The sequence below is a fragment of the Bos grunniens genome, chromosome 20 (genome assembly GCF_055505025.1).
Source record: "Bos grunniens cultivar Pamir isolate PY7600 chromosome 20, Bosgru_T2T1.0, whole genome shotgun sequence".
Lineage (NCBI taxonomy): Eukaryota > Metazoa > Chordata > Mammalia > Artiodactyla > Bovidae > Bos > Bos grunniens.
Window position 1 is genome coordinate 43,479,056 of NC_141184.1, and position 21,122 is coordinate 43,500,177.

At 37.1% G+C, this 21,122-nt stretch overlaps 1 protein-coding gene across 7 annotated transcripts in view; it reads left to right on the forward strand.

Moving 5' to 3' along the window:
* Positions 1 to 21,122, forward strand: part of PARP8 (poly(ADP-ribose) polymerase family member 8) — a 198,097-nt gene that overhangs the window by 116,212 nt on the left and 60,763 nt on the right. For all 7 annotated transcript variants that reach the window (XR_015149248.1, XR_015149247.1, XM_086362570.1 and 4 more), the window contains 2 exons: positions 7,822 to 7,882; positions 8,331 to 8,421. Coding sequence is in view for 3 of the 7 variants with exons in the window: in XM_086362570.1 (XP_086218696.1) it covers positions 7,822 to 7,882; positions 8,331 to 8,421 (152 nt within the window). In the remaining 4 variants the exon portion in view is untranslated. The remainder of the gene's footprint in view (positions 1 to 7,821; positions 7,883 to 8,330; positions 8,422 to 21,122) is intronic.

The following is a 21,122-nucleotide window of genomic DNA, read 5'->3' on the forward strand; positions in this document are numbered from 1 at the left end:
GTTTGATTTACTTAAAATAAATAAGAATGAATTTACTGTCTGGTCTAAAATACCGTGGCTTGGATACATGGGAGAAGGAGTAGTTAGGCCTAAGGTCTTGGAGTCATCTTCTTTGCAAAGTTCTAAGTCTATTGAAAACAGACTGTTCTAATTAGCTGTTCTTTTACTTAATTGAGGTTTATAAGAACTTAATGGAGTTTGAAGAGCAAAAGTACCTCAATATGCATAATAGGCTATTTGGTATCATTTTTTTTTATGTGACATCTAATGAGAAAGGCAGCTAACCACATCTAAGTTCTCTGTAAGAGATGAAAACAACAGAGATTACCTCAATTGAGGCAAAACCCTCTTAAAGTAGGTGAAGGAGGCTTTAGCAAAAATGACTGATGATAAATTTATTACTTAAGTAGGTAATTTTAGTTCTACTTGACCAAATCATTCTAAAACAGCATTCTGATTGGGTTGAACCATACTTGTAAACATTGATGACAATTTTAATTCATAAGCTGTTGTAAAGGAAATGAGTTAGGTCTCTGGAGGAACACGATCAACCCTCTAATCAGTGTGAATGTGTTTCATCATGAATCAATAAAAGAATGAGGTTCTTTTATGTTTTCATTATAAATTTACTCCTATAATCAGTATTCATAAAAAAATTGATCAGTGTCATTGAAAACAATTTGAGATTAATATTTTTAGAAAGTACGGAATTACAAGTCACAAAATTCTCATTTGCTCAGGACTGAAATGATGCTGATAATTTGCTTATGATTTTGAAAGTTTTACCCCAAATAAAATATCCTGTGCTTCATAGCCATCCATCATCCATTTAAAAAATTGAAGGCATCTGAGTAATATTCTAACCTTTTGATTGTGACTAATGCTTAAAGTAGGTTGGAAGATTACAAGATTGTGACTATTCTGCATTTTGATCATTTTTTTTGTGGTTGGATGATTGTGTGTTTGAAATGAATGAGTAATTTTGGTACTGCTGTTTTGGAGGACAGGGCATGCAGAAGATGTTTTTAAGGTTTGAGGAAGCTATACTACTATATGCAGGCCCACCACCCAAACATATATCTCCTGGAAGAGAGAGAAAGAAAATGAAAGGAAAAGCCACATAAATCAGAGTGGTCCACTGTAAATGTCTCTGGATTTCCATAAGTAGTGGGTTAGTAAAATAGCTTAACAAATCTGGCTCTCCTCAAATCTGGCTCTCCTCTTCTCGAAGATGGCAGGATTGCATTTCCCTAGCTATTATAACATCAGCAGTGGACATGCAACCTCGTGTTGGCCAATGATATATGAGCCAAAGTGCTAGTGTGCAAGTTCCCATATCTTCAGGACTCCACCACTCTCTGAGCCCCTTGGCGACTAGTGAATAGTGTTCTCTCTCCTCTTCTGATTCCACAGTACGCAGGTAGTGTGAGTGAGATATAAATCCTTTCTGTATGTTAAGCCAGTTGGTGCTTGAGGATGTTGGTTGCTACGGTACAACTTACTCTACACTGAAGCATGTCATTCATCAGCAGATCTTGGGTTGGATGTTTGTAATGTCCTCTGCAGCACATTGATTCTCCTGCTACTGTGAAAACAGTCTGACTCTGAACACCAGGGGAAAGTGATGGCAGGAGGCACACAGCAGAAACAAACAAAAGGGAGACTCTTTCAAAAGCACTGGCATAAAATCTAGGTACAAGCTTCAGAATGTCAGATCCCCGACAGTCACCTCTGCTTCCAGCATCTGTGCTTTCCTCAAGCAAAACCAAGGAGTTTTAAATGGGGGGCAGAGTTTTAGCAACTGTTTACACTGTACTTCTTCTACACTCTTAGTTTAGATGGGTTTCCTTTCTTACCCGGATCTAATTTTTAAATTCGTCTCAGTCCTATTGTCCTTTAGAGAAATATATAGCTACCGTGAATACAGTCTTGCAAAAATGCCAAGATTTCTTCCTGACTACTGAGTTTGAATAATCTTGGCCCATTCACAGGCATCTCTCCCACACTGAGCATGAAACACACACTGAGTAGGCATGCGGAGACAGACACGCAAGCTGTTGAGTTTCAGATGTCAGAAGGAGGTGTATATTTCTTCGCAGAATATATTTCTTCTCAAAATATAACTGTCCAATTATTGAAAGCAGTAACTAAATAGCAATAGAAGTTTATTTCTCAAAAACTTGTGGTTGAGTTTCATGTATGTGTATTATACATGTGATTTGCTCAACAGTGGATAAGAGAAAGCTATATTTTTTATAACCAGAACAGTCCCTGCTAATTTTGATCAGATAGTATTATAAAACATCATAACAGTATAATAAACAAGCTGTGGTTTTATAGAGAAGGAGGACCAACATAGACAGTCAAGTATTTAATATATTGTAAGTTTGTATGTGGTGTCATTAATGAGGATGTTATCTTAATAAGCTCCGTTAAAAAATGGGAGAATGAATTGCTAAGTGTTCTAACACATACATAGTGCCCTAAAAAATGCCTGTTTATAGAAAGCAAATATTTCATACATATGTTCTTTATACGTATGAACTAGATCACATGTAAATATTCAAAATCAATGGCTGGATTTCAAGATCTGTCTATTCTAAGACTTCACTCAGATGTCTGGAAAGAAATTTGTGGAGCAGTTCTCAAGACCTCAGTCCTTAAGTGAAGCAACTGCATCAGATAATTTGTGTCGCTTCCCTTCTCTTAAAAAAGTATTCAAGTTCAATTTGATGTGATCTTTTCACAATGAATAAATGCAGGCAGGGCACGGAATTATTTTGGATTATTATAAACCCAACACAGCATTCAGTATTCAATCAGATATCAGGCTTCACACTTCAGGTTGCATTCATATTTCAAGCATTTGCCTTGATTCTGCATTTGCTATTCATGAGATTGGGGCTACTGAAAGATATTCAGATACAGAAGCAATCCTGAGACTGGGTCATTGCATCTGGGCAGACTGTAATCACACTTTGTAATCTTGCAGTGGGAAGCGTGAAATGAATGGCATTATATAAAAAGGGCATCACAACAGAAATTGGTTTGCATACACACAGTGTTGTTGTGAGTTCTTTGAAGTGTGGCATAAAAACAAACAGTATAACTATTTACAGATCTACAGCTGCAGAATCCAGTTAATTGCAAACCTTTAATGTCTCTGCTTCCTTAAAATTCTATACTCCTGCTCTGCTGTGGTGAAAGAGCACTTGTAACCCTTTTGTTCCTGTGTTTTTTTTTTTTTTTTTTTGAAAGAAATTGATAGTATTAGAAATTAAAGATACTTTTAACTAAAAAAAGTGAAAGAAAGTGAAAGTGAGTCACTTAGTTGTGTCCGACTCTTTGTGACCCCATGGACTCTAGCCTGCCAGGTTCCTCTGTCCATGGGACTCTCCACTCAAGAATACTGGAGTGGGTTGCCATGCCCTTCTCCGGGGGATCTTCCCAGCACAGGGATCAAACCCAGGTCTCCCACATTGTAGGTAGATTCTTTACCATTTGAGCTACCGAGGAAGCTCTTTAAAAAGTGTTGAAAAATTATATAAAGAATAAAATTCACATATTAAAGGTTTTATAAAGAACATATGTCACATTCTAATCATAACTCTATGATTTGTTCTGTTGAAGTGGTATAGAAATCTATGTATGAAGAAAACAGCTGGGGTAAGGTTTGTACTGACTTTTGTTATCTCTGCTGCACTTTTCTCTGCTTTTAAATATACCAAAGTCTTGCCATCATAAGTAAATCCAGAGTTATTCTCCCCTCTGAAATTGGCAAAGATGGGAGAAAAAAATGCCTGGTGATGATGAGAATGTGGGAAATGGCTACTGTGAGAACCTGGCTGATGTGATTATAAGTTGTTTTAACTTTTTAAAAATAGTAACTAAACAGTATATATTAGGATTACCAAATATAGTTATGCTATTTATTTCAATTATTAATTCTGGAATTTATCTCTGAGAAGACAGCTGCATGTAGACTTCTATCCAGAGGGCCATTTATCAATATTAATAGTGTAAAAAAATTGAGAGCACCCTAATGTTGTATTATATAATTTTATTCATACAAATTTATGGATTTAAATTTATGGTTTTAAAGAATATTCCACAAGGTAAAAAAAGTACTCATTATAGAATAAGTGGAAGAGCAGGACAAAAATTTTTACATACCTATTATCCTTAATAATGTGTATTATAATGATATATTAATATATGAAAGAGACTGGAATGAATATAAAGGAAAACTATTGTAAACTAAAACTGAGTGGTATTAAATTTTATTACAAGTTATTTATTGTCTGTTTTTCTCTTTCTCACATTTTATATGAGTCTATATTGCCATTGTAATCAGAAAAAGATTTTTTTAGAAAATACTTTTGTTTTTTTTTTACAAAATAAATGTTACCCACAGCCTATATGTAATATACAAGTCCTCTTCCTACTTTTTTGGTGTTCTGATTTCTATTTTATTTAAAAAAAATTATTTCGCTCTCCATAATGTTTTGGTATTCTACTTGCTCAGTGAACAGTATATATTTGGAACATTTCCCTCATGATACTAAATATTTTTATATCAGCATTTGTAGTAATGGATAATTAAAAAAATTATACCATCATGCCACAGTTTAAGTATTTCCTTATTATTCAATATTCATTTTTTCCTAATTTCTACATTGTACATATTTGTTCTAATTTTATGGGAATGGTTATAGTCAAGGTTTCTTTCCCTCACCAAAATGTCATTTGAACATCATTAGTGGTCTATCCAGAGAAGGCAATGGCACCCCACTCCAGTACTCTTGCCTGGAAAATCCCATGGACAAAGGAGCCTGGTAGGCTGCGGTCCATGGGGTCGCCAAAAGTCGGACATGACTGAGCGACTTCACTTTCACTTTTCACTTTGATGCATTGGAGAAGGAAATGGCAACCCACTCCAGTGTTCTTGCCTGGAGAATCCCAGGGACAGGGGAGCCTGGTGGGCTGCCATCTATGGGGTCACACAGAGTTGGGCGCGACTGAAGTGACTTAGCAGTAGCAGTGGTCTATCCTCATCATTGTATTTAATGGTTCCCTTTTGACATGTCTGATTTTAGATATTTGACTTCTTGTACTTATGAATAGTATGCTGACGTCCAGGGTCAGCAAATTATGACCAGTGGGCCGTGGGATCTGTTTTGAACAGTTCATGGTGTTTGCTTTTCTTAGAGGGTTGTAAAAAAAAATGGCCCCAAAATAAAGAGAAATATGTGAAAGAGACTATGTGGCCTGTAAAAACTAAAAGGTTTACTATTTTGACCTTTACAGGAAAAGTTTTCTGAACCCTGAACTAGACTCATGAAAGCAATGGTTCTTGTTCTTGATCCTTATTCTTGTCGTAGTTTCTGTATAATTTTGTAACTAAATTGGCATATGTTTATATCTAAATTTGCATGTCGAAATTTGCACAAGATTATAAAAATTTTTATCCTTTGTGATTAAGACAGATGTTTTGAAGCATGCAATTAAAGAAGTAATTCTTTTTTTTCTGATTTTTTTTAATATAAATTTATTTTTAATTTTATTTTATTTTTAAACTTTACAATATTGTATTAGTTTTGCCAAATATCAAAATGAATCCGCCACATTAATTCTTATGTGAATAATTTTATCTATTTTCTATAACACCAATATTTTGAAGCATGCAATTAAAAAGTTAATTCCTATGTGAATAATTTTATCCATTTCTTATTTATGTAACCTTTAGAAAGGACCATGAAAAAATAGAAAGTGTAAACGCATAAATAATGAAAATGTACTCAGTGTTTTGATATATTTTTAAGGAGAGAATGGAGAAAACATAGAGGCTGAGTTGTTAGTTTCTAACATGCTGCATTTTTTGATCATTGATATAAAAAAGTAAAAGGACTCTCTACATTCCTTTATTCTTCAAATTACATAAAGCTGTTTAATCATTATAAAAGTGCATTCTCTGAACCCTATAAAAGTGCCATAGTTTTGTACTACATCAGCATTATTTGAATATCATACATGGAACTGTTCATTGAGTACTTACCGTGTGCCACATACTGCACTTGACAGTTTGAGATTGAATGTACATTCTGTGTCTGAATTTCCACCAACTTTTCTGCCCGCTGGCAACTTGTTCCACTTTCCTGAACCTCAGTTTCCTCATTTGCGAATGAGGACAATTATATTATTGCTGTCAGAAGTTTATGACGAGGACTTAGTGAGATCATCCATCATTGTTTGACCTGGTTTCCAACACAAAGTGATAGTTTATTGAATAAAGAGCTAGGCACCTACATAAATATTTAAATCAGATCAGATCAGTCGCTCAGTCGTGTCCGACTCTGCGACCCCATGAATCGCGCAGCACGCCAGGCCTCCCTGTCCATCACCAACTCCCGGAGTTCACTCAGACTCACGTTCATCGAGTCAGTGATGCCATCCAGCCATCTCATCCTCTGTCGTTCCCTTCTCCTCCGGCCCCCAATCCCTCCCAGCATCAGAGTCATTTTCAGTGAGTCAACTCTTTGCAAGAGGTGGCCAAAGTACTGGAGTTTCAGCTTTAGCATCATTCCTTCCAAAGAAATCCCAGGGCTGATCTCCTTCAGAATGGACTGGTTGGATCTCCTTGCAGTCCAAGGGACTGTCAAGAGTCTTCTCCAACACCACAGTTCAAAGGCATCAATTCTTCGGCGCTCAGCCTTCATTCAAATCCTGGCTCTGCTACAAAGCAATGATGGATCAGTTACTTTATGACTCTGAGCCTCAGTTAATGGGCGTGTAAATTGGAAATGGTAATAGTACCCTGGTGTCTCAGTGGTAAAGAACTCACCTGCCAATGCAGGAGACACGATTTTGATCCCTGGGTTGGGAAGACCCTCTGGAGGAGAAGATGGCAACCCACTCCAGTATTCTTGCCTGGAAAATCCCATGGACAGAGAAGCCTAGCGGGCTACAGTCCATGGGGTCGCAAAAGAGTTGGGCATGATTTAGTGACTAAACAACAAGTAGTACCTATTGTGCGTTATGATCACATGTATGCAAAATCCTTAGAATGCTTTCTGGCAGGTAAGTGCTCAATAAATATTGGCCATTAGTTTTTACAATTTCTGTTATCATCATAGTTTTTTCCTTCACTGTAATTAGCATTGGTAACTTCAGAATTTTTAAAAATATCAAAAATAGAGATGTGTGTGTGTGGAGAATACAAAAACTACTGTTTTTGCCCTTTAGTTAGTTAAAAAATATGCCTGTTTGTGTGGAATATACTGTTGGTACTTGTTTTAATTTGGATACATCAGACATGTAAAACTGCCTATTGAAACATCAGTGACATTTAAGTAGCAGAACACCTGGATAAGTTTCAGAACTACTGATGTTCTAATGTGGCAGGAAAATTTATGGCATATTATTGTGGCAATCAGTGATCCCTCCTCCCCTTCCTCGGGTCAGAGACTCCTTTCTTGCGCTTAGAGGCAGCTCTGAATCTTGAACACCAAGTGATCACATGAGAAGATCATTGAATTTGTTAAATAGAACCAGGGGTATTTGAAACTATGAACCAAATAACTCTTGAGTTCATGTACATAGTTGCCTGTACATAAGATGGAAAGGTATATATATGGTATACAGAGGTCACATGAGACCACAATCCAACTAAATTGAGTTAGTTAATTTATTAACTAACAGTCATTTCTGAACTATCTATGGGCATCAGGGATGAGAATTCATGACTAAATTTTAATTTAAAATAACCTCGGACACACTGTCTTTTAATGAAAATGAAACAATAATGTTAATCTTTGCTTTCAGGGAATATGGAGCCATTGATGATGTAGATATTGATCTGCATATTGATGTTAGCTTTCTTGATGTGAGTATCGACTTATACGATTGCTGCATTTAAAAAACACTTTTTTTCTTGGAAGAAATTTAATTTTAGTTTCTCTTATAATACGATTAGAAACATAATGACTTTGTTAAAGTGATTTATGAAGAAATGCTACGACTGGTTGAAAAAGCAGAGATGTTGCATATGTTTTCTTCCATCAGTTCTTTTAATATTTTCTGAAAATTATGAGTTTGTATCAGTAGTATAGTATGTCCTTATTTGTTAAGTTTTCGGTTGAATTTTCAAATGAAGGCAAAGATTAAAAGTACTTTGACTTCAATTTCACAGACCTGTAAGTTTTTGAGATAATTTGTAGGCCTTAATGATAAGTACTTCTTCAAAATAAGTTTTAGAAACATATATTTTTTATTTTGGAAAAAAATCAAGAACTCTAAAAGATTACTAATTCATCTTGCAAATATTTGCACAGGAGGAGATTGCAGTGGCATGGGAAGTGATTCGAACAGAACCTATAATTGTCCGATTACACTGTTCTCTTACACAGTATTTGAATGGCCCAGGTGAGTTTCGTTTTCCTGTTGTTTTGCATATTCATCAGTTGTGCATTGTGCATGAAGTACAATATGGTTCATTGGGTAATTCTGAACATAATTGAGACTATCTTGATAATGCTTTTTAAACATACTTGCATCCTAACAGAGGTGCCGTATCACCAACATAACTTATGTAAACAGAAGCATACATTTCGTGTTATCGTTTTCAGAAGCTGATGCGTTGCTGTGGAAGAAAAACAACGAAACCTAAAAGAGAATTGTGCATATAATAAAACACTCAGTAACTATACTGAGAGTTGCCCTTAGGTTTAATTTTTTGTGTTTCTGAACCTGATATTTAATTTTAATTTATCTTTGATTACTAATGAATTTAGCCTAAGTATAACATATTTCTTTTTTGAAAATGAAGTATTAATAATATTTTTGTGTTCCAATACCTGAAGGGATGATTTTGATGTATCTGAAGGAAGAGTTGTTTATAACAAAGGACCCTATTATCAACCTTGCCAAGACTTACTGGATTTAAATGTAATCTATATGTATTATGGGACTTCTCTGGTAGCTCAGCTGCTAAACAATCCGCCTGCAATGCAGGAGACCTTGGTTCAGTTCCTGGGTTGGGAAGATCCCCTGGAGAAGGGAATGGCTACCCACTCCAGTATTGTCTGGCATCTCTGGTGGCTCAGTCAGTAAAGAGTCTGCCTGCAGTATGAGAGACCCAGGTTTGATCCCTGGATCGGGAAGATCCCCTGGAGAAGGAAATGGCAACCAACTCTAAGTTTCTTGCCTGGAAAATCCCATGGATGGAGGAGCCTGGCAAGCTACAGTCCCTGGGCTCTCAGAGTCAGACACAACTGAGACACTTCACTTTATGTACTTCTCTCTCTCTTTCTCTCTCACATACACACACACCAGTATCCTCTCATATTGGTGCAATTATCTACTGCTGCAGAATAAACCACTCCAAAATGAATTGACTTAAAACAACTTCTCTCTCACCATTCTTTGGTGCTCCACTGGGCATCTCCTGCCTGGAGTCTCCCGTGCCTCTGTAGTCAGATGGTGGATGAAGTTTATGTTTTTAAAGGCCCCATTAGGTTGGAGGCTCAAAATGGTTGGACTTTAGATGACTAGCAATTGATGCAGGTATCATTTCAGGACCACGTAGGGCTCAGCTGGGACTATAAAGTGTCTCCTTGCATCTGGCTGCTTTGTGTGGTTTAGCTTCTTGTAGCATGGTGACTATAATCCAAAAGCAAGTGCTCTAAGAAAGGGGCTGTGGTAAAAGGCTCACGGAGTCTCCACTGTATTCTATTCATCAAAATAGTCAAAGAACCCACCCAGAATCAAGGGATACTGACATAGATGTTGTGTCTTGGAATTGTAGCCATTTTTAATCTTCTGGGCACACATTACCATTGTCTCTGCATGTTATGCTTTAGGTGTATCAAAGAGCTTACATCTGTTGTTAGTTTTCTTATAAGAAAACTATCTGCCCTTTCAGGTTTATTAAATATATAGGAAAGTCTCCATTTTGAAAATATTTCTGTTGTCATCACTTTTTAATTATTACCTAGTGTATTCTACCTAATTAACAACATGCAGTAACATATAGTAACTGATGTCACCTAATGCTAGGCAGAGACAAATAGAGGTGACATATTTTTATTTTGATTATATGTACAAAAATAAATTATATTTATAAATGCAAAAATACATATAGAGAGAAATGCAATAAAGAAGGAAAATAATTCCTTATAATCCCTCTATACTGAGGAACCAATAAATCAGTTGGTGTTTTTTATGTTTTCTGTGCACATGTGGTTTATTTTCATAAAGTTGACATTGAATTGTATTAATAGCTATGCACCTTAATGTTATGAGCCTTTGCTCCAGTCATTGAATATCCTAAAGCAGAATGATGTGTAATATCTGCATAATAATTTAGCCTGTAGATAGATGTGTTTTTGCTGTTTCCCCATTTATTGTGGGGAAATTTTTCTCTCTTTAGTAATTTGAAATATACTTATTCTGTTTGATTCTGATGGTGATTAAAAGCAAAAGAAACCCTCATGTCTGAACTATTTTTTTTTTTTTTTTAATTAACAGGGTTAGGAACAAATTTGGGTCATTTCATCTCTACTCACTCAGTTCCATCTGTGCGAGATGACAACGTGGCATACTTTTATGTAACCTTTACCACTGTTTCATGTGTTTATATAATCTTGAATTTTAGGCAGAGGTTTTCCTTTACAGTATCTTTTAAAGACTCATCATATTTGCATGGCTTTATAAATATTTCAACAATTATGTTTTAATTCATGTTGAGAGGATTTGTTGTTCAATACCACTTATTCAGTTTTGCAACTCATTCGTAATTTAACTCTTACTTTTTCATCTCCAGTAATTGATTTACATATTTAATAGTTTGAGAAGGAAATGGCAGTTCACTCCAGTATTATTGCCTGGAAAATCCCATGGACAGAGGAGCCTGGTAGGGTACAGTCCATGGGGTGGCAAAGAGTCGGACACGGCTGAGTGACTTAAAAAAAAAAGCTAAAGAAATATGAGGGTTATGCTTCATTTTTCATACTGGAGAATGATTCTTTTTTTTGTGAACAAGACAAATTTAACCAGGTATAAATTTATGAGCTCATAATAGTTCCCCCCAAAAGGCAAAAGTGCTTTAAAAACTTCTGCTAGTTTGTGTGTTCAGTTCAGTTCAGTCGCTCAGTTGTGTCCGACTCTTTGGGACCCCATGGGCTGCAGCACACCACGTCTCCCTGTCCATCACCAACTCCCGGAGGAGTTGTCCTGGAGGACTCATGTCCATCGAGTCAGTGATGCCATCCAACCATCTCATCCTCTGTTGTCCCCTCCTCCTCCCACCTTCAATCTTTACCAGCATCAGGGTCTTTTCAAATGAGTCAGTTCTTCGCATCAGATGGCCGAAGTATTGGAGTTTCAGCTTCACCATCAGTCCTTCTAGTGAATATTCAGGACTGATTTCCTTTAAGATTGACTGGTTTGATCTCCTTGCAGTCCAAAGGACTCTCAAGAGTCTTCTCCAACACCACAGTTCAAAAGCATCAAGTCTTTCGCACTCAGCTTTATTATAGTCCAACTCTCACATCCATACATGACTACTGAAAAAACCATAGCTTTGACCAGACCTTTGTTGGCAAAGCAATGTCTCTGCTTTTTAATATGCTGTCTAGGTTGGTCATAGCTTTTCTTCCAAGGAGTAAGTGTCTTTTAATTTCATGACTGCAGTCACCAAAGTTTGTATATGAAGTATTTTAATTCTGTTCATTTGGGAGAAATCTGTCTTGATTAAGTTTGTGTTTTGTTGTATGTACTTATTGAGCTTTCCCCCCTCGTTTTCCTTGATATTGTTGTTGTTATTTAGTCATCAAGTCATATCCAACTCTTTTGCAAAGCCATGGACTGTAGCCTCCCAGGCTCCTCTGTCCATGGGATTTCCCAGGCAAAAATACTGAAGTTGCCATTTCCTTCTCCAGGAGATCTTTCCAACCCTGGGGTCGAATCCTATTTTGGCAGGGAGATTCTTTACCACTGAGCCACCTGGGAAGCCCCTTCCTTGTTGTTACCATTTATATATTTATCTTTGATTGTTATGCTTAGATCTTATTCCACCTCAAGGAAGTTCTATGCAATCATTTTTTTTGTTCCTTCTTTATCTGTTCTCCACAGTATATGCAGATTGGATCTAATTCCTATATCCTTCATGCTTTTTATCATTTGTCTTAATCTTTTGCCCATCACCTCTGGTTTTATAAGTTATTTTTCCATTAATCTTCTACTACATTAAGCAGATGTTTTCATAATTTAGTCTTTGATTTAATGTTCCCCTTCTGTTTTTAATTTGACTGCAGTCTCTACTGATATCATATTTATATATCAATTACTTTCCTTTTATTTATGCATCATTTGGAATTTTGTTGTGAACAAAATCAACAGTTGTAACAGTCATCCAAGACACATAATCTTGTTCCTGTAGATGTGAATTTTGTTTCCCTCAGAATTCAGGCAGTGCTAAAATGCACTTCTTTCAAAAATTAGTGTGGTTTGTGTATAATTTCTTGCCTTAAGAAGAGTAAAGACTCTTGGTAATGAAAATAGAAAATACAGAAACATCATGGAGGGAAAAAACAGTAAAGAGGATTCCACATTTACTTGATTCTACAGTTAGAAGAACAAGAACCTCAGATACGCAGATGACACCACCCTTATGGCAGAAAGTGAAGCAGAACTAAAGAGAAGAACTTGATGAAAGTGAAAGAGGAGAGTGAAAAAGTCCTCTTAAAACTCAACATTCAGAAAACTGAGGTCATAGCATCTGGTCCCATCATTTCATGGCAAATAGATGGGGAAACAGTGGAAATAATCAGAGACTTTATTTTGGGGGACTCCAAAAACACTGCAAATGGTGACTGCAGCCATGAAATTAAAAGATGCTTGGTCCTTTGAAGAAAAGCTATGGCCAACCTAGACAACATATTAAAAAGCAGAGACATTATTTTCCCGCAAGGTCCATCTAGTCAAAGTTATGTTTTCTCCAGTAGTCATGTATGGACGTGAGAGTTGGACTATAAACATAAAGAAAGTTGAGCACTGAAGAATTGATACATTTGAACTGTGGCATTGGAGAAGACTCTTGAGAGTCCCTTGGACTGCAGGGAGATCAAACCAGTCCATCCTAAAGGAAATCAGTCCTGAATATTCTTTGGAAGGACTGATGCTGAAACTGATACTCTAATGCTTTGGCCACCTGATGTGAAGAAATGACTCATTGGCAAAGACTCTGATGCTGGGAAAGATTGAAGGCAAGAGGAGAAGGGGACAACAAAGGATGAGATGGTTGGATAGCATTACCAACTTGATGGACATGAGTTTGGGTAGACTCCAGCAATTGGTGATGGACAGGGAAGCCTAGTGTGCTGCAGTCAATGGGGTCGCAAAGAGTCGGACATGACTGAGCGACTGAACTGAACTGACAGTGAGCAAGAATCCCTTAGAAGAAATGGAATAGCCCTTAGAAGCAATGGAATAGCCCTCATAGTCAACAGAAGAGTCTGAAATGCAATACTTGTGTGTAACCTCAAAAATGACAGAATGATCTCTGTTCGTTTCTAAGCAAACCGTTCAACAGCACAGTAATCCAAGTCTGGGCCCCAACCACTGATGCCAAGAAGCTGCAGCTGACTGGTTCCAAGAAGACCTAAAAGACTTTCTAGAACTAACCTCAAAAAAGATGTCCTTTTCACTATAGGAGATTGGATTGCAAAATTGGAAGTCAGGAGATACTTGGAGTAACAGGCAAGATTGGCCTTGGAGTACAAAATGAAGCAGGACAAAGGCTAACAGAGTTTTGCCAAGAGAATGCACTGGCCATAGCAAGCACCCTCTTCCAACAACAAAAGAGATGGCTCTACACACAGATATCACCAAATGGTCAGTAACTGAAATCAGATTGATTATATTCTTTGCAGCCTAAGTTGGTGAAGCTCTATGCAGTCAGCAAAAACAAGACTGGGAGCTGACTGTGACTCAGATCATGAGCTCCTTATTGCAAAATTCAGACGGAAATTGAAGAAAGCAGGGAAAACCACTAGGCCATTCAGGTATAACCTAAGTCAAATCCCTTATGATTATACAGTGGAAGTGACAAATGGATTCAAGGGATTAGATCTGGCAAACAAAGTGCCTCAAGAACTATGGACAAAGGATTCACAACATTGTACAGGAGACAATGACCAAAACCATCCCAAAGATAAAGAAATGCAAAATGGTTGTCTGAGAAGGCCTTACTCATAGCTGAGGAAAGAATAGAAGCTGAAAACAAGGGAAGAGAAGGGTAAGATATACCCAACTGAATGCAGAGTTCCAGGGAATAACGGGGAGAGATAAGAAGGCCTTCTTAAATGAACAATGCAAAGAAGTAGAGGAAAACAATAAAATGGGAAAGACTAGAGGTCTCTTCAAGAAAATTGGAGATATCCAGGGAACATCTCATGCAAGGATGGGCATGATAAAGGACAGAAAAGGTATGGACCTGACAGAATCAGAAGAGATTCAGAAGGGTCACAAAAACTATACAAAAAAGATCTTAATGACTAGGATAACCATAATGGTGTGATCAGTCACTTAGAGCCAGACGTCCTGGAGTGTGAAGCCAAGTGGTCCTTAGGAAGCATTACTACCAACAAAGCTAGAGTAGGTGATAAAGTTCCAGTTAAGCTATTTCAAATCCTAAAAGATGATGCTGTTAAGGTGCTGCACTCAGTATGTCAACAAATTTGGAAAACTCAGCAGTGGCCACAAAACTGGAAAAGGTTTTCATTCCAATCCCAAAGAAAGATAATGCCAAACAATGTTCAAACTACCACACAGTTGTGCTCATTTCATGTGCTAGTAAGGTTATGCTCAAAATCCTTCAAGCTAGGCTTGAGCAGTACATGAATCAAGAACTTCCAGATGTTCAAGCTGTGTTTAGAAAAGGCAGAGGAGCCAGAGAGCCAATTGGCAACATTCGCTGGATCATGGAGAAAGCAAGGGAATTCCATAAAAGCATCTATTTCTGCTTCACTGACTAAGCACCTTGAGTGTATGGATCACAACAAACTGTGGGAAATTCTTAAAGAGATGAGAATACCAGACCACCTTACCTGTCTCCTGGGAAACCTGTATGCAGGTCAGGAAGCAACAGTTAGAACCAAACATGGAACAACGGACTGGTTCAGAATTGGGAAAGAAGGACAAAGTTGTATTTTGTCATCTTGGTTATTTAATTTATATCCAGAACACATCATGAAAAATGCTGGGCTAAATGAAGCACAGACTGGAATCAAGATTGCTGGGAGTAATAACAACCTCAGATATACAGATGATGCCACTCTAATGGCAGAAAGTGAAGAGGAACTAAAGAGCCTTTTGATGAGGGTAAAAGAGGAGAGTGAAAAAGCTGGCTTAAAACTCAACATTCAAAAACTAAAATTATGGCACTCAGTCCCAATACTGCATGGCAAATAGAAGTGGAAAAAGTGGAATCAGTGACAGATTTTCTTTCCTTGGGCTCTAAAATCTCTGCAGAGTGGTAGTACAGCCATGAAATTAAAAGATACTTACTCCTTGGAAGGAAAAATATGACAAACCTAGACAGTGTATTAAAAAGCAAGGACATCACTTGGATGGCAAATATCCATATCGTTAAAGCTGTGTTTTTTCCAGTACTCAGGTACAGATGTGAGAGTTGGATCATAAGGCTGAGGGCCGAAGAATTGATGCTTTTGAATTGTGTTGCTGGAGAAGCCTCTTGAGAGTTCCTTGGATTGTGAAAAGATCAAACCAGTCAATCCTAAAGGATATCAACCCTGAATATTCATTGAAAGGACTGATGCTGAAACTGAAGCTCCAATATTTTAGCCACCTGATGCAAAGAGCCCACTCATTGAAAAAGACCTTGATGCTGGAAAAGATTGAAGGTAAAAGGAGAAGAGGGTGGCAAAGGATGAGATTGTTCAATGTCATCACCAACTCAGCGGACGTGAATTTGAGCAAACTTCAGGAGGTACTGAAGAACAGGGAAGCCTAGTTTGCCGCAGTCTGTGGAGTCACAGAGAGTTGAATATGACTTAGTGACTGAACAACAAGATTAGTTCCATCTGTTCCATTTGTAGCAAAATTTGCTTAAAGGTTCTCTCACATGAGGATGGCATTATTCCATGTTTCTGGTCCTTTTGCTGGCTTTCTCCTGTTTCTAAAATGCAGCGATTATGATAAGCCTTGTTCAGGACGATTGACTCACTTTGTCAGCTTAACTAGTAAATTTACCCAAAGACTATGTTTTTTTCCTCAGAGAAATTTAAGGAAGAATATGATTTAAAATTAGGAATAATATGAAATAGATGGCCAACCTAGAGACAAGGATACTAAAAAGAAACATATAATTTATTATTCTATAAAAAATAGAGTTTATCCTAGTTTACTTGGATCATTGCAAGCAAATAAATAGATGAGAGTTTCTTGAAGATTGTTTTGCAATGTCTTTGACAATATCAACATTTATAGTAAAATGAACTTGCAAAAAATGTATGACTTGCAAAAATCCAAGGTTTAGGCTGACCTAGTTAACAGTTCTTTTTGAAGAGCATTTGTTCCTCAGTTTGGAGAATGTATGAGTAATACTTATCTGAACTATAACATTTGGCCAGGGCTAATCTGACAGTGTATCTGTGAGTGAACAGAAATGATAAGAAGAGAAGAAATAACCTCCTTATCCACTTTGAAGTTAAAGATTATTTTCATTGTACATGGGGAAATAGACTTTAAATAAAAAGACAAGATTGTTATGATTTTTATGGTACCATGTATTCTTCTGAAAATTACTGGTGTATAAGTCTAGTTTATGGTCTCAAGGACACAGCTGCTTTTTGTTTAAAGTGACACACAACTAACATTATTAAAAATGTTTTCTTGTGCAAATCATCTCATTATTGATACCACTACATTTATATGATCAGAGTTGGAATAATTTCCACCTACCTTGAATGACCCTCACTTATTGCTTTCCCAACCTAAATTATGAGAAACAAGGAAAAGCTGAATAACCTTCCCTTTTAAAACAACAAATATTTTAGTAGTTTATCTTTCTCATTCTTTTGTCCCCAGAAATGTACCTTGTGGGGAATTTAGTTGAGGTAAACTTTTAATTTAGGGAGAATAAGTATTTCTATGATATTTATTACTTTTCCTGTAAAGGGTCATTTTCTTGTAGATTCTACTTTTATATTTATTTATTTGTAGATTCTACTCTTAATAGTCTACTTAAAAGACTACTTTTAGCTAAATTTATACCTGAATATTTGTTTACTCCTGGAGAAGGAAATGACACCCACTCCAATATTCTTGCCTGGAAAATTCCATGAGCAGAGGAGCCTGATGGGCTACAGTCCATGGGGTCGCAAAGAGTTGGACACGGCTGAGCGTACACACAGACATTTGTTTATTTGCTTAATGGGTCTTTTATATTCCACTTTATTTTCTAGCTGATTATTTTGGCTAGCAAATATCTGTTACTTTTAAATACATTAAAAAAAATTAAAGCATTTTCAGATTTACAGAAAAATGGCAGAGTTAGTATAGAGTCCCCATACATGTATATCCAATTTAACTGATTACTAACATCTTATTTGAATACATTAAATACATTTCAGTAGCTAATTGCATTAATTTTAATAGTATATGAATTTTGTCACTTGAATTTTGGAATATTTTTGGAAGTAACATCTTGTTAGCTCTTTCAGTATATTCCACAATTTGGGGTCATTCAGATTTTATACTACTAATTGAGTCAATATTTGTGACGTTTAGTTTCTGCTAATTCATAGTATGAATAAGTTTTGGTCTTTGTATTATTAATTTGTAGGAGTAATTTGTATATTTTGGATAAATAGTTGTGTGTATTATACCTCTTCTGTCTTTCTCCCTTTGTCTTATACAATTATCTTCAGTGAAGATTTCAGTTCTTCTAGTGCATTTTGAATTTTTTTCTGCATTTTTAAAAGCCAGGCCCCTTTCATTTTTCTGCCTCCATCTTCCCAGTTTCTTTTTTCATCTGCCTGAGAAGAGATTGTGTCTTCTTAAATCTTCTTAGAGAGAACACACTCTGTTCTAATTTTGTCATCTTTTTCTTTAAAGAATAATTCCCCTGAGTTTCCAAGTTAGGATTTTTAAAATTCATTTTTCTATGGCACTGGGTTTGGGATGCATGGAATTGAAGTTAAGTATTCTCTGTTAAGGATTAGAATGTTTGCTGGACAGAAACTGATGGGTGATTAGCACCAGTTTTCTTTGATCAGTGGAGTGTTTGTATCCCAGACTAATGGCCAAGACAGGGAGTGAGGCAGTTGGGGATACCAGCCTGCTTTGCTGTGTGGAGCATGTGTGGTCTGAGGATGTATAATAATTAGACAGTCTTCATTCTAATGATCTGTTATTGCCACAGTTTGTAAGAATGGTACTACCCTTGCTGTTGTACAAGGTCATCTTTTATTTGCATACTAGCTTCCATCCTCTTTCATCTAAATTAGCACACTCTTCTCTCTCCTTCTTATACTGTTCATGTATGTCTCTTTCTTCTAAAAGATTCCCATTAGTAAAAAAAAAAGTCCTCTCATTTTTAAAACAGACACCTTTAGACCTTAAATCACTCTTCATTTAGTCCCTAGCACTCTGCTTCCCATGACTGTTGAGTTTCCTCATTAGACTTGTCTCTGTTAACTTACTTCATTTTCCCCCTTCTTTTTCTCCTTGAATCTGCTGTAGATGTGTTTTGTATGCATCATTTCACAACCAGGGCTCTTGTCAGCGTCACCAGTGACTTGACTATTGCTTAATGACCCGATGACCAATTTGGAGTCTTCATCTTAATTAACTTAGCAGCATATTCTAACAATTGTTTATCCCTTCCTTGGAAAACTTTTGTGAACATATGTCCATATCAGCAGCATTCTGGATCTTCCATGCTCCTAGCTATTCCTCTTCAACCTTCTCTGTGGAGCCTCTAGATACTGGATGGCTCAGGCTGAATCCTTAACCACCGTCTTCCATCTACACTCACTCATAGTTTCTCATCCAGCCTCATGCCTTTAAATACATATATGTTCTGACTCGTCCAAATGTATGTCTTTAGCATGTTTCTCTCATCCAAGTGTGTAAATACTGGATTTCTGTAGTAGCCTACTTAAACTTTTGCACTTGAGTGACAAACAGGCATTTCAAATTTACAGTGAGGGTGGGTGCTGAGTTGTGTCTGACTCTTTGCGACTCTATGGACTATAGCCTGCCAACCTCCTCTGTCCATGGGATTCTCCAGGCAAGAATACTGGAGTTGGGTTGCCATTTCCTCTTCCAGGGGATCTTCCCCACCCAAATTTACAATATCCAGAGTGAAATTGCCGATCTTCCCCACTGCTCTGATCTGATTCTCCTGCAGTCTTTTACCCAGAAATTTGTAAGTTTTATACTTCTGGTTGCTCAAGCCAAAATCTTTTGATTCATCCTTGACTCCATTCTTTTTCTGATACTTTGAATTCAGTCCATCAGCAAAACCTGTCAGATCTCCCAGAGAGTGTGAATCCAGAATGCTCCCCACCTTCACTAATCCAAGCTACCATACTCTTCCCTTAAGTACTCTAAGTTCTGGGCTGAGTTTCCTGTTTCTACCTTTGGTCTTTACAGAAGATCCTGTAAGGAAGGAGCTGCCTGTGCTCCTTCTCTCATCTCCTCTACTAATGAGATACCTTGTTCACTCCTCTCCGACTCCCCTTGGTGGTCCTAGAATGGTGAAGCACATTTCTTCCTTACGGGCACTGCCCTGTGTTTCCTCTGGCCAGGACCGTTTACTTTCTGCCATATTATCTAATGCTGAAGTCTTTTTGTGCCCACCTAACCTTTAGCCCCCTCCCCCTTTTCCTACTTTATTTTCATCCAGAGCCTTTATTACTATGTGACGTTTGGTCTGTTTTCTTACCTGTTTTCTATCTGTCGCCCCCTGTTTCCTAAGGCTTAGAAGGGCAGGCTATTTGTATTTGTGTATTTTGCAGCTCTATCTATAGTGGCTGGCACAGAGGGAACATAATAAATACCCTTTAAACCAGTGAATAATGAATGGTGAGTGACTCTTTTGGTGGTTATCAATTTCGTAAGCAGCATAGTTATTAATTTACAGAAATGCATATATCTGATAAAAACATTAAGCACACGATGCTGTGCAGTGAAAAGTGAATCTCCCTATGCCTTACTGTCATTCTCCATTGTTTTATTCCTAGAAAAAGATCTATGTGTATACTTTCTTACACCTAAAGAATAGAGTGCAAACTGTAATATACATTGCTATTTACACTTAATATATATTTTTGAAAATCATCATTATTATACATATTGTACACTTACATATACATATATTTATACGTTAGTGTATAATATGGACAGAGAGCTGTGACAAACCTCACAGTGTATTAAAAAGCAAGATCATCATTTTGTCCACAAAGGTCCATGTAGTCAAAGCTATGGTTTTTCCAGTAGTCATGTACAGATGTGAGAATTGGTTCATAAAGAAGGTTGAGCACTGAAGAACTGATGCTTTCAAATTGTGGTGCTGGAATAGACCCTTGAGAGTCTCTTGGACAGCAAGGAGATCAAACCAGTCCATCCTAAAGGCAATCAAACCTGAATATTCATTGGAAGGACTGATGCTAAAGCAGAAGCTCCAATACTTTGGCCACCTGATGCAAAGAGCTGAGTCACTGGAAAAGACCCTGATGATGGAAAAGACTGAAAGCAACAGGAGACAGAAGACAAAAAAGTGGCAGAGGATGAGGTGGTTAGATAGCATTACTGACTCAATGGACGTGAATTGGAGAAAACTCTGAGAGCTAGTGACAGACAGGGAAGCCTGGAGTTCTGCATTCCATTGGGTCGCAAAGAGTCAGACACAGCTTAGTGACTCAACAACAGCAATAGCAACCTAGAATGATCTCCAAAATCTCTGAATAAAACGTAAGCAACGATGTATAGGATTGTGTGCAGACTATTTTAAAATGTGTATGTATGTGTATATACATATTACACACACATAGTAATATATATATTACTTTTCAGTCGTTTTCCTGGCTGATAGTTGA